Genomic DNA, 14664 nt, shown 5'->3' on the forward strand with positions numbered 1-14664 from the left:
GTATTTTAGTGAGGGAGGGAAGAACAACATATATACAGAGAAGTGTGTATGTGTGTGTGTGTACATATGTATGAGTATGTGTATGTGTGTACGTATATATATATATACATACACACATATATACATCATGAATTAATTAATTATAGGAAGTTGGAGGAGGGAATAACAATTGGGGGAATTAACAAAGGCCTTTTATAGATGCTAGCATTTGACCTGAGGCTTGGTACCTAAGCTTGAGGTGAGGAGAGAGAACATTTCAGGTATGGTGGCCACAATGTGTACAAAGACACAGAGATTAGAGAGAGAAGGCCTTGTACTGAGAACATTTAGTAGGCCCATGTAAAAAAAAAAAAAAAGGTACATGTGTGGGTATAGTGTTGTGGGTTTGTTTTTTTTACCAGAAGATAAGATTTTTTTTTTTTTGGTAAGGTAATGGGATTAAGTGACTTGCTAGTCACACAGCTACTAAGTCACACAGCTAGTAAGTGTCAAGTGTCTGAGGCTGGATTTGAACTCAGGTCCTCCTGACTCCAAGACCCGAGCTCTATCTACTGCACCACCTACCTGCACCCAGAAGATAAGATTTTTAAGAAAATATCTAGTTTTACAACAAACCAGACAAGATGGAATATTTTATTTGTAAATACTCAGATTCAAATATAAAACAGTCTAATAATTCAATTGTTTATTAAATGCCCACTGTGTATAGGGTACTGTGCTAGGGTTAAAGATGTGAAAACAAAACAAACAATATTCTCTGTCCTTGGGGAGCTTACAGTCTACTATGGGGAATATACAGTATCTACAAAGATACGTAAATGTAAGATAATTTTGGGAACAAGGGAGTAGCAAAAACTAAATGTCATATCATAGATTGAGAACTGGAAGGACTTTGGACTACAGCTAATCCCATTACTTCTTCTTACAGATGAAAAAAAAATGAGGCCTAAGAAGACTAAGTGACTTGCCTACTTTCAGAGAGGTAGTTAGTTTGGGGCAAAACTGAGATTTGAATTAAGGTCCTGGGATTCTAAATCCATCACTCTTTCTCTGTACCATGCCTCTTCCTCCTCCTTAGGAAAGACTTTAAAGAAAAGGCGGTAACTGAGTTGGGAAATGTGGACAAGTTTTAGGTGGGGAAGATGAGTTCCATTTTGGACATATTCAATTTGAGATATCTTATTAAAACCTATCAGAAATTTGACTAAACCACAAAGTCTAGTAAAAAGCCATGAGACTTACTTTGATATCATGAAACAAAGATTTTCCATATCTTTCTTTGTATCTTTTCTGTATATTCATCAGGTCTATTTCACTTCTAGCAATTAGAATCCTGATAATGGTTTTGTTGTGGAAACCGAATTCCTAAAAGAAAAGAAAGGAGAAAATGAGAAAGCCTAAGGTTCCCCTCCACCACCATGGATTTGACTGAAAAAAAAAAATCTCATGTTAAAATGTGGGCCTTGGAAACCTCCCCTTGTGATGGAAGAGACAGAAGTTTTTGTTTTATTTTTGTTTTGAAAGATAAATAATACTTGAGGAAAGAAAAGAAGCAAAAATAAAGACACTTCAAGAAAGAAGGAGAGAAATGGAGGTAGAGTTGAAGGAAAAGTTTCTTGCAAATTAGCAAATCTTAGTTAACAGGGATTAACAACGAAAGCTCCTAGTTGATTTTGCGAAGACCATTGAAAGAATCTGGTGGGAAGAGATTTTAGTCAAGGCTAACCTTGGTGAAATTAACCTCAAATATCCAGGACAAAAGAGATAGGGTAGTATTGTGGATATCTGAGAGCCGGCCTTGAAGCCAAGAACACAGCTCCCAGGTAGGTTTATATTCCACCTTTCAAATACTATGTGACACCACCACCTTGACCCCTATCCCTCAGTGTTCTAGGCAACACTTAAAAACATTGAGTTGTAGAGAAGATAACAACCTGCATTGATATAGGAGGCTCTTCACCAAAACCCAGCAACAGCCATGAAGTCCCAGCTCCAGTCCCTATCCCTATCCTTATATGGTATAAAAAGGCCAGAATAGCCCAATTCAAACCGGTTTCCGGTTTTTAACATAGAGGGGCAATACTGACATCTTGTGGCCAAAGTGACTAATCTCAATTTGGGGGGAGGGCTGAAAATTCTAATAAAGTTTTTACTAATCAATTGCGCGTCTTTTAGGAAGATGAAGGAAAGCCCATTTTCTAAACTTTTTCATTTAGAGTCCCACATCAGCTGTTGAAATTTACTGGCAGATTTTCTTTAATCCCATGGCAATATGTATTATTTCAAAAATGTTTCTACTTTTCAACTTAGTGCAAGAAGCATTTTTTACTAAGCACCTATTATATGCCAGGCCCTGTGCTAGATGCAGAAGATACTGAGACAAAAATGAAATAAATTAAATAACCCCTGCCTTTAAAGAGCTTTAATTCAGTTGAGTTTAGTTATTCAAGTTAGGCATTTATTCTGTCTTTTATGCCAAAATACCGGTATAAGGCACTTTCCTCATCTGGACTCAACTGAAAACTCATCTTTTCTTTCCTCTCTTTAACTCTACCCTCTTTTCTTCCCTCTCCCTCTCTCTCTTCTGTCTGTTTCTGTTTTTCTCTCTCACTGTTTCCTCTTTATCCTACTCCTCACTCTATCTTTCTTCTCTTTCTGCCTCTCTTTCTTCTCTGTTTCTGCTGGTTTTTCACTTTCTCTATTCTCTCTTTATTCCTTTGGTGTCTCTCTCTGTCTCTCCTTTTCTTCTTTGTCTCTCTCTTTTTCTTTCTCCTTTCTCTTACTCTCACCATCTCTCTTTTCTCTGTTTCTCTAACTTTCTATCTCTCTTTCTCTGTATTCTTTACCTCTCTCATTCTGTCTCTCCATCTCTGTCTTTCTCTGTTTCTCTGTCTGTCTGTCTCTTCTCTCTCATTCTCTGTCCCTCACTTTTTCTATCTCTCTGTGCCTCTCCATCTCTGTCAATGTATTTCTCTCTATTGCTCTCTCTCTTTCATCAGATCTTGAGATTTCAACAGTGTATAGCATTCTCAGGGATGAAAATCCCTGCACCAATGCAGATCAGTGAATTGCTTGTAGCTTATAATGTGGAACTGGGGGGCTAGGTGACTTACTCATAGTCCCACAGCTAATTAGTGTCATAAGTATGACTTGAACCTATGTCTTCCTGACTCCAACGCCAATGCTCCACCCTCTTTCTATATCATTCGGTCTCAGCACACATTCATCCAGATTCACAAGCACTCACATATTTAGAAGCATACACTGCTTCTTAGGGTGGCCCACCATGCAGGACTGCAGCCTATTTAACTACCAAAATAGGCATGGCTGGGATTGGGGAACACCAACAAGTGAAGTTTTCTCCAGCTGCAGTGACTTGTTCTGTGACAAGATCATGAGAATGGTCATAGTATTCCCTACCCAATCATCATTTACTGGGTTCTAAATCCAAAGTAAGTAGATTTTGTCTTGTGAAGGCACTGAGACTTTAGGTTTAAAACTTGGAGACAGAGGGAACAAATACCTACTATTTACTAGGCACTGGGCTGAGTGCTTTACAAATATTATCTCAATTGATCCTTATCACAACCCTGGGAAGTAGATCCTATTATTTTATAGATGAATAAACTGAGGCAGGCAGAGGTTAAATAGCTTGCCCAGGGTCACACAGTTAGCAAGGGTCTGAGGTTGGACTTGAACTCTGGTTTTCCTGACTCCAGGACTAAAACTTTATCCACTGGGCCACTGTCTAGAGGCAGTGTACTATAGGGAAAAGAGCATCAGATTTAGAGTAAGGAGTCTGGTTCAAATCCTGTACTTACAATTATTAGCTGTGTTACCTTGAGTAAGTTCTCTAATAGTAAGTTCTCTCACATTTTAAAATTAAGGGTTGGAATACTTATATTAGCTATGTGCCTGACAGCTCTTGTGGGGAAAGCATATTTTACACATTTAAATCACTTTGTAAACCTTAAGGAACATAATAAATTTGAGTTATTATTATTGTTGTGACTTATCCAAGATCACACAGGTAGTATCTGTCAAAGATAGAATTTGAATTCAGGTCTTTCTGGCCAGCTGTCTACCTACAAGTACCTGTCTAGCTTGGTACATAAAGCACTGGACTTGAAATGAAGAGGATCTAAGTTCAAATAACACCTCAGATACTCATTAGATCTGTGACCCTGTGCAAGTTACTTAAACTCTTTCTGCCTCAGATTCATCATCTATAAAAAAAGAGATAATAATAACACTTACCTCACAGGGCCACTGTGAGGATAAAATGAGATAACATTTCTAAGGTGGTTTGTAGAACTTAAAATGCTATATAAATGTTACTATTATTATTACTGTTTTGAAATGCTGCCTTTAACCCTCATAATTTCAATTATAGCACAAATATGAGCCTATTTCAATTCTTTATTTGGGTGAAGGGAAGCATCTATTCTAGTGGGTGAATAATAATTTTTATGGCCCTTTAAGATTTATAAAATGCTTTTCCTATATCATCATGCTAGCATTTATATAGAACCTCAAGGTTTGCAGAGCACATTATAGATGTTTTTTCATTTTAACCTCATATCAGCTCTGGGAGGGAGGTATTATTCTTCTCCCAGATGAAGAAAGTGAGGTAGACAGAGGTTAAGTGACCTGCCCAAGGTCAAACAGGTAGTAAAGTGCCTAATGCTGGATTTGAATTCAGGTCTTCTTGAGTCCACTATCCACTAAACTACCTTTATCATCAGGTAGAAGTATTATTCTTCCCATTTGACAGATGAGGAGCCTATAGTTCAGCCATGTTAAGCAACTCAATGTTACAGGCAATTTGAATCCTAACTATTGTACTACAATGCATTCTGTAGAAAAATAATGCTCATTGTGTTAGCATTTAAAAAAAATGATTCTCAAGATAGATGGGCATGCTGGAAGTTTTATAACTACTCAGGAAGAGTTGATGGCTTGTGAAAAAAATGACTTCTATTTCATTGTAAGCTTTAATCTTTTGAGAACACTAATAGATTTGCTCTCCATATTTTTCTTGTTCCCTTGACACCTGTACAATAATAGAAAATAGGAAGGCATGCAGCATTTCCGCTTGCATTTAAAAGCTTTGTTGCCATTAAAAGCCTTGTTTCACTGACCAGATGCTGTATAAATCATGGGTAGTATAACCTCCTTTGATTCAATAATGCATTTTGAAGCTTTGCTTTAGAAGACAACCAGCTGGCTGTGTTAGACCTGAGGTCAAAAAGACCTCAAATTCATCCTCACTTATTGTGACCCTGAAAGAGTTGCTTTAACTTTGTTTGCATCAGTTTCTTCATCTGTAAATGTGGATAATAATAGCACCTACTTCCTATGCTTCTTATAAGGATAAAATAATATTTTAAAGCATTCTGTAAACTTTAAACTGCTATATAAATGCTAGCTATTAATTTTATTAAGACAAGATTAAATAGTATGTGGTTTCATAGAAAGGAGAGGGAAACATTTCAGAAATTGGGTAAGCTTCACATTTATCAAGAGAGTTCTTATCATGTCTAATATTTGGTGGACGTACAGAAAGGTATTATTGCTTTGAAGCAAGTGTGTTAGTGAGCACCCAATTGTATTGGCTGTATTGACTGATGGCTGTGAGTTCATTATCAATTTACAATGTGTTACATTCTTTATGGGACAACTAGGTAGTGCAGTAAATAGAGGACTAGGCTGGAAGTCAGGAAGAACTGAGTTCAAATCAGGCCTCAGACATTTATTAGCTGTGTGACCCTGGGTAAGTAACAACTCCTATTTGCCTGTTCTTCATCTGTAAAATGGGGACACACTGGAGAAGGAAATGGCAAACCAACCCAGTATCTTTGCCAAGAAAATCTCACGGACAAGTTGATGGGGTCACATTAAATGAACAACATTCTTTATATCATGCCTTAGGTTAGGTCAATTTACCTTTGATATGAAGGTGAAATCAAGGAGGTAACTGGAGGCCTACCAAACACTGTAGCTGTAGATTAGCTTTAAAACATCTGAGGGCAATACAATCCTCAGAAAATATTACTTCTGCAATCTGATATTGTAAACAGATGTGAACCATGAGAAAGATTTTAATATTAAATTGGGATTTTTTGGGCCAAGAAGTCTTTCAATGATAGGGTGTTATGATCTTTGAAACTGATATGATTCCATAGATGATATAGAACAGGTGAATATAATTTTAATTAATGAAAATTGCTAACTAGTACTTTTGAGATGGTAGCATGGTTCATGTAGAAAACTACTTAAATACATAGAGAATAGTACTTACATGGATCGCACTGTACAACCTATAAGCAAAGTAGGCAGGCTTGTCCTGGACACAGAGAACTATAGGATACAAAAGAGGAAATGCTTTGATATTTGTGAAAGATACTTGTATACATTTTGTTCCACATTTCTGATGAATGGATAATCAATTTATTAATAAAGGCCTGGGATAATTGAACCTGGTTATCATTACAGAGTACTGATGAGTGATATTCTTTGAAAATATATTTATATTACAAATTTTAAGCAAGCCTAGAGAAGTGGTCAAACTAAGACCCATTGAGAACACACACAAGAGTGAGAGTCAGCGCCCCTTGGCAATGTCCTCATTGAGTTTCTCTTCCAAAATTGCACTCAAAGTTACATATTATAGAATGGTTAAAGTTGGAAGGAAATTGAGATTCCTCCCGCATCCCACAGTTCTCTTCTCATCCCTAAAATAACCCTTATTTTAACTCTGAAGACTCTTTCAGCTCTACAAAGACAAGAATTGTGGCAATCAAAATGAAACTGAACAGACACAAGGGGTCACCACTGTCACAGAAATGAACTTAGAAATACACATGGCATTGCTCTTTGTGCATATTGATACTGCTGTCTTGCATTCCAGCCAGTTCTAGGCTTGTCCCACCTCAATCATTCCACCTAGCATAGTAAATAGAAAGTTAGCTGTGGAATCAGGAAGGCTACATTTAAAGGCTACATTTGACATATACTTGTGAGTTATCCTTACCAAATTATTTAAGCTCTTTGTGCCCCAGGCAACTGTCTAAGACTGTGAGTGGCAGAGAGAGTACAAATTCACATTGTTAGTGGGAATTATCTCAACCTGGAGATCCCCAAACCAATAAAATCACAAACCTAGTCCAAAAAAATTATACTTATAGTGGTATATATCTCTATATAGTAGTATATATAGTAGTATAAATATATCTCACAAGTTTTGTGTAAGGCTGAAATGAGATAATATATGTAAAGTACTATGCAAATGTCAGTAATTATTATTCTCAGGATATTTTAACTTTTTGGGCTACTGATGAACCGGCCATTCATGGAATTTCTCTGAGGACCTGGCCTGAACCTAGCGCTAGAAGTCATAGAACCAAAACTGTGTTGGGGTTTGATGGTGTGCTAGCCTAGAACACAAATACAGAAAATGTTTTATTGGATTTATTTTCAGAATACCTGGGGTTGAATACTGGCTCTGCCATGTTAATAGCTAGGTCAGTCATTCAGTTGCCACACATTTATTAAGTACTTACTTTGTGCTAGGCATGGGCTAAACACTAGGGATACAAGGAAAGGCAAAAACAAGACTTGTCCTCAAGCTGCTTACATTATAATGGAGGGAGGGAAAGGGGAAGGGAACAAGAACTCATTAAACAATTGACCAGGTATTGTTTTAAACATTTTGCAAATATTATCTTGTTTGAAACAACATGTAGTGGCAGCTAGGTGGTGCAGTGGAAAGAGCGCTGGCCCTGGAGTCAGGAGGACCTGAGTTCAAATCCGACCTCAGAAACTTGATACTTATTAACTGAGTAACCCTGGGCAAGTCATTGAACTCTGATTGTCTTGCCAAAAAAAAAAAAAAGAAAAAAAGAAAAGAAAAAAAGAAAAACAACAACAACATGTAAATCACTAGGTGTATAAAATATATAGACAGTAAATGGAAGGTAATTTGAAAGGGGCAGGTACTAGGAACTGGGAGAAATAACAAAGGTCTTCTGCAGAAGGAAACATTTGAAATGAGTTTTGAATGAATCCAGGAATTCTAAGAGGGGAAGGTGAGGAGGGATAGCATTCTGCACATGGAGGACAGTCAGTGCACAAACAGAGATGGGAGATGGAGTGTTGTGTAGGAGGAATGGTAAGTAGACCAATGACCTTGAAATTGACCAAAGTCACCAAACCTCTCTTGAGAACTCTGTTTCTTCATTAATAAAATGAGGACCTTGGATCAGATTATCTCTAAATTCTCTTCAGTCTCTAGAGCTCTGATTCTATGAATAGTCACAAACCAGTTATGTAGCAGATAATATGACCTAGATTTCAAGTTATAGGATAAACTACTCATATAGTTAAACCTCTCAGGCTATAGAAAGTACATTAGGCACAATCCAGAGCACTCAAAGTGCCATGTCTTCTTATTGCTATTGAATAATTGAATACTGGGAAAAAGGGAAAAAAAAGTATTGCGTTTCTGTTATTTTTTCCCTGAAGGGTCGGATTCAATAATGCTGTGGGACAATAAACTCTTTCTATTTCATCTTAATTACCTTTTGGACTACAGCTTCAGAGAGTAGGGAGGGCGAGAGAAAATTAAACTCTGTCAGACCAGGGTACATAAGATTAGAACAGTTTCAGTATTCTTTAAGATACACAGGTTTCTGGGTGTTGCATTGTAGTGTGTGTGTGTGTGTGTGTGTGTGTGTGTGTGTGTGTGCATGTACTTGTGCAAGTGTGCTGATGTAGGATGTATGTCACATAACACTTCAAGTATGGTGGCAAAATGAACATTTCCTTTCTCTTTTTTTTCCTCTTATAAGTGAAAATAACTAATTTTTAAGATAATCTGTTCTGATTTTTTTTTCAATGGCTATAGTAATAACTTGTATTTTGATAAAGCTTCTAATTCTTTCTCCTTCCTCACCTGGAAGTTGTGAATTCATTAGAGTGACAGACTTCCAGTGTGACAATTCCCTCCAATAATGCTGATTGTCCATTCATCTATAACTTATAGTTTTAAAGATTTGAATGGTGTTCTGAAAGTATAAGTGACTTGCCTTGGTAATACTACTTGTGTGTGTCAGAGATAAGACTTGAACCCAAGTTTTTCTGAATGCAAGGCTTACCCTCTGTTCATTCTACCACATTGTTTCTCATATGGAGTTTTATGTTTTACAACGTGCTTTTCTCTGGACAACTGTGTAAGGTAGTCATTGAAGGTATGATTATCCTCATTTTAGGATGAAGAAATGAGGCTCAGAGACTTCTTTAAGGTCATATAACTAGTAATTGTTAGAGCTGAGGCTTGAGCTTGGGTCTCTCTTGACACCAAATTTAGTGCTTGCTCTACTCTATCTCATGCTCAGAGGTATGTTGGTAAATATTTAACAACTGTATCTTCAGGAAAAAAAATGGACAATAGGATACACTTTTAAGTTTAATTTGTATTATTAATATTTTTTCTATCATTTTCTTAAGTCTAGACAATCAACAGAAAAGCAATTCAAGCCCCAATTTGTTGTATTTGTCAATTACTGAGATGAAACTGAAAACTTAGCAATCAGCTCTTGGGAGCCATTCCAAGCTGACATCAGCACACTTCTGTGTCATGCTGATTACATGATAATCACAATTTTATCCTCCAGGGACCTTCTTCCATTCTAAAAATCTAGTTGGGCTTCTGTCATCCAAGGGTTCTTTGAAACTGGGTCTAGAAATGTTTTCTTCTCTTCTAAGAAGCATTGTATAGAAGAAAAAGGATTGTACTTGGATTGTGGCCCTGAGTTCTTACTCCATTATCCATGCTATCTATCCAATTCTGTGATGCTGGGCAATGAACTAATGTTTTTAGCTGTAAAATGAGAGGCTTAGGCTCTACTAACTAACCTATGACTATGTCATTCTACAAAGTACATTTCACTAATTATGAATATTTAGTGAATAAATATTGTATATTTATTTGTACATTTTATTGATTCATTCATCAGATCAATATGTATTATATCTTCAATATACCTACTAATTGCATTTTGACAATCTTTCACAGTCATACTTCAAATTATGTGGGTATCTTGACCTTCCCACTGTAAATATGGGGCAATTCCCAAAGTAATACAAAGATGAATTAGGCCATTTTGTATTTTTAAATGCACGGCAGCTTTGCCACTCCCATATCTACTTTATTTTTGATCTATTTGAATGGGGTAGTTATGCTCACTGGGATATGGTAATGAACATTTCTCTTTCTCCAAGCAGGCTTTTTGGCACATGGCTAGGGACTGTTTGATGATTTTTTTCTGTTAGTTCCAGCAGAACTTCCCAGGAGAAAGACAAAGTTTTGAAGAGAGGAGCTGAAAGGAGATCTTAGCTTAGTTGGAGGAGGTCATATTAGAAGCATCTTTCTGCCCTTGAATTAATTAAATGAATATGAAAATAAGCTGAATAGAGTAGTGAGTATAATTACTCATGAGAGAAGTTTTGGTAGTTAATATTCATCCTCATAAAAGATGAACTAAGTGCAATAACTGTTTGAGGTCATGAAAACTAATTTTGTACATCTTTGTTACACAAAGCCACAAAATTTCAGAGTTGACTGAGACCTCAGTAGACATTTACACTAAGCATCAAAAAGCTAGAGCTGGGAGGGATTCCTGAGGTCATCTAATCCAAACACTTCACTTTGCAAATGGAAACTGTGGTCCACAGTGGTGAATAATATATCTAATATCACCCAAGTAGTGATCAGTAGAGCTGGAATTTGAACTCAGTTCCCATGGCTCCAAGTTCAGTTCTCCATGTTCAGTCTTCTCAAACTTGTACATGGATAGGTATCCCCTCTACAATGTCTTGGATGAATAGTCAAATATCTCTGCTTGAAGTCCTCTACCAAAGGGGAACTTCTTGAAGGAGTTTACTCTAATTTGGGACAGCCCTAATTATTAGCAAATTACTGTTTATATAGGGTAGAAAACTGCCTCTCTGTATCTTTCTCTCATTGTTCCAAGTTCTGCCTTCTGAGGGCAGGCAGAAAAAATTAATACTTCTTCCCCATTATAAATATGAAGGTACAAGCATGTGGGTTAAACAAAATGGACAAAAAAACCCTTCCTATTCTGAAAGTCTATGATAATTGCATCTCTTCAAATGGTTAATGTGGTTGTGCTCCTTAAAATCAAGGTTCCTTTAGAAAACCAGATGTATTCCCTTTTATAATATACATGTGCACAATTTATTTTAATCAGAAAAAATTTGTTTCATGGGGTTTTTGAAAGTTCTATCCTATACCTAATGATTTTCCACTTACCTATTGCCACGAGTAACTCCCGAAAGTATCCATCATAGCATTCATTAATGGCATCTACCATGTCTTGTCCAGAAATATTTTGAAATTCCTGAAAAACTTCAAAAAATTTGTATAACTTACATATAACTTTGAAAAGACTAAGCATATCAAAATTAATATTGGTGGAATAAATTTTGGTGATATATATTTTCCCTAAAAGAATTAATTATTCATATTAGTACTACATAATATATTATTAATATATAATATTAATTAAATATTTAAAATATTTAATATTTACACTGATCCATATTCTCATTATGGATGGGTATTCCCTTCATTGTTTTAGATACCAATCCTCTGTGCCCTGTTAACTCTTAGTTGCATTCTCCCATGGATCCTCAACAGTGAATTTATCTTTTGTGCTAGAGACATTGTTCTAGGTATTTTTACTTTTTGTGTGTACCGCCAGAGAAAGTACTGGAGCTGTCCATCTGCTATCCCTCATTCTTGCCACATACTTGCAATTGTGCTACTGTCTATTTGTGCTCACTGCATATACAGCCTTTACTGAAGAACACCACTGGCATTCCCTCCTGAAGCAGCCCTTTTCATTTTTGGACAGCCACAATGATAAGGAAGATGAGTCAACTAATATTCTAAGATTAAGATATTCTAAGATTAAGAATCATATAGCTTCATTCATTTGAGTCAATTTTTTAAAAAAAGATGAGTTTTTGTGTCAGGGAGTCTCTTGGAATCATTAAAAGTACAGTAAAATTTCAAATATAATCCTGTTAGCTAGAAATAGTTAACTAGAAATAGTATTTCTCCTATTTATTTCTGAGTTCGTATCACTATTCATTTGCAGTGCCTTTTGAGACATATGCACTGATATAAAAACTCAGTGTCCTGCCCATCAATCTATATGTCATAGTCTTGACAATAGGTATTTTTCATAATTTGATTTATTCTTGCATTGTTAGATCTGCTGCTTTTCAGTGATTATCATTAACTAATCTCTAATATTCTAGACCTTGATGCTAACAGCGCAACATAATCTATACATGGAAGCACCTCACACACGTACAGAATTCCTTTCCTATTTGGACCTTGTTTGGACATTCTGCTCAAGAATGGAGAATACATATGAAAAGCATGCTGTATGTCTCACTTGGCAATAATAACCAGAGGAATATTGAAAAATAGCCTTTTAAAAAAAAATCTTAGTTTCCCTTAACATATCCATGAGATACATCTTGGGGAAAGCTTACTAAGGTTGTATTTTGCTTTACTGAATCATTTTCTTATTATTAGGAAATATCTAATGTAGCAGGATTCTCTAGTTTCTAGTCAATTGCATGACTATAAAAATATGATTTACTATAGAAAATAATTTGTCAAAATGTGCGTATTTCATATTTTCATCAAGCGTACCCTTAATATATGTATCAATGATTCTGATAAAGGTCTTTTTTAAATGAGAAAGTAGACTTATAGGTATTTATTGATCTTCTGACATTTTGGGATAGTAATATCTTCCATGATTTTCCTCCATTCTTTTGATATCTTCCCCTTCCTGAGATAGTTTGTAAAGTGATTCCTTGGTCCTTTCAATATTGTGTCCCTTTCAACACAAATTTCCTCTGTCTATATTTGGTCTGGTCCATCCAATCTTCTCAATGTCATCCTCTTCAATACCATTTCTATATTTTCATATATCATATGGTAGGGTCGAGTGGCTCACATGTTATAGTCACAATGTGGTAGTTTTGTCATTACTGATTATAAACTAGAAATGTGGACACTTATTCTATTTTCTAATATTCGGCCTATTGTTTTCATCTATGAATATTCTTTTTTATGAATATTCTTAAGACTCATTTCAAGTATTCTGCAGAATTTTCACTTCCCTTGTTTTTTACCATTCTATGAGGCAAAACTTCTAATTTGCCACCTTAATGTTTTGCAAATGTTTTATTTTAAATTGGCACTTCCTTTACCTGATATGCATCTCTATTCAGTGAGGAGATCAAGTGCTTATCATTGAAACAGCTTCTGGGCTCTTTTGACCTAGCTATGATGGTGAGTGCTTTTTACTGGCTAAACTTTTATAGAAAGTGGTGATTATCAAGGTCAATATATTCACCTTTTCCAATTTCACATTTTAAGGACATGGAAAGCTTGTTTGAACATGGACTCTTAAATTTTTCCTTATTGTATACAATATCTCCTTGCTGTTATCCTTTCTTTTAATTCCACACTGGTTTTGGCCTTAACTAGTAAATGACCTAATTGTATATGTATAGTTAATTATATTATGACTTCCAAATCAGTAATCTATCATTTTCTATCTGTCAAGATAGAGTAAATTTCAATTTTGGGGATGACCTTTTTATATTCAGTATAATTAGAACCTTCCAATTCTCTTTGGGAAGATAGTATTCATAATAGAGTGGTGTGGAGGTGATCCTGACTTCTCAAAGACTATGCCTAGGGGAAGGGGTGAAAAACAAAACAAAACTCTGGCATAATCTAACACCTAAGAAGATATTTGGCATGGGCCAGGTGATTGTCTACATGTCTTGTCTCTGAGGACTATCCTAGCTTTGTATAAAATGAGGTTCTTCAACAGAAGGATGACCACCAGGTCATGAAAATTTTGGGACAACAAAATTCATTAAAATCATCCATGAAGCCTTGGGAAATTTCACTCTGTATTGGTAGAGGGAATGTACAGATTGATCAAGCCATAAGTCTTTTAAAATATAAGAATAGAGAATGGACGTGAGATTTCATTGGTATAGTGAACTCTCATATGAGGAAACTCCCTCTACCAATATAGGCCAGCAACTTCTCTGCAAACTGAAGTCTTAGTTGCTCAAAACACTGAGAAGTTAAATGATTTGCCTAGGGTCACACAGTCAGTATGTGTCAGCAGTGAGCCTTGAACACAGATCTCCTGCTTTTAAGGCTACATCTCTATACACTATTCCAAGCTGCCTTTCATTCGAAGTATATCCTTTTTTAAAAAGGCAAGATGAGTCTTTAATGGATTGTTTAAAAATTCCAACCAGAAATAATTAAGCTTTTAAACAAAAAAATTTTTTAGTGCTTTTATCAATCAATCAGTGCAATCTAATCAATAAATATTTATTAAGTGTGTCTACTATGTGTCAGGAACTGTGCTAGGCACTGTATGCATTTCTAGGAGTTGAACTATAGAGTTTAGCTTTAGTTATGTGAAACATTCACTGACATGAAACAACTCCCCTGCTGCAGCAGAAAAAATTAGACTTGCTACACATACTTAAATTACAATGATTTGTTGCCTTAGGGTTAAGTGATGACTA

General features: G+C 35.9%; 1 protein-coding gene across 1 annotated transcript in view; it reads right to left on the reverse strand.

Annotated features, from left to right (window-relative positions):
- The window catches only part of ANXA10 (annexin A10), an 84835-nt gene that overhangs the window by 776 nt on the left and 69395 nt on the right, over positions 1-14664 (reverse strand). Inside the window, exons 9-11 of the mRNA XM_027867012.1 lie at positions 11333-11428; positions 6302-6360; positions 1243-1365 (exon numbers count right to left, since the gene is read on the reverse strand). Coding sequence (XP_027722813.1) covers positions 1243-1365; positions 6302-6360; positions 11333-11428 — 278 coding nt within the window. The remainder of the gene's footprint in view (positions 1-1242; positions 1366-6301; positions 6361-11332; positions 11429-14664) is intronic.

The sequence above is a fragment of the Vombatus ursinus genome, unplaced genomic scaffold (genome assembly GCF_900497805.2).
Source record: "Vombatus ursinus unplaced genomic scaffold, bare-nosed wombat genome assembly UNPS02014784.1, whole genome shotgun sequence".
In the NCBI taxonomy this organism is placed as follows: Eukaryota; Metazoa; Chordata; class Mammalia; order Diprotodontia; family Vombatidae; genus Vombatus; species Vombatus ursinus.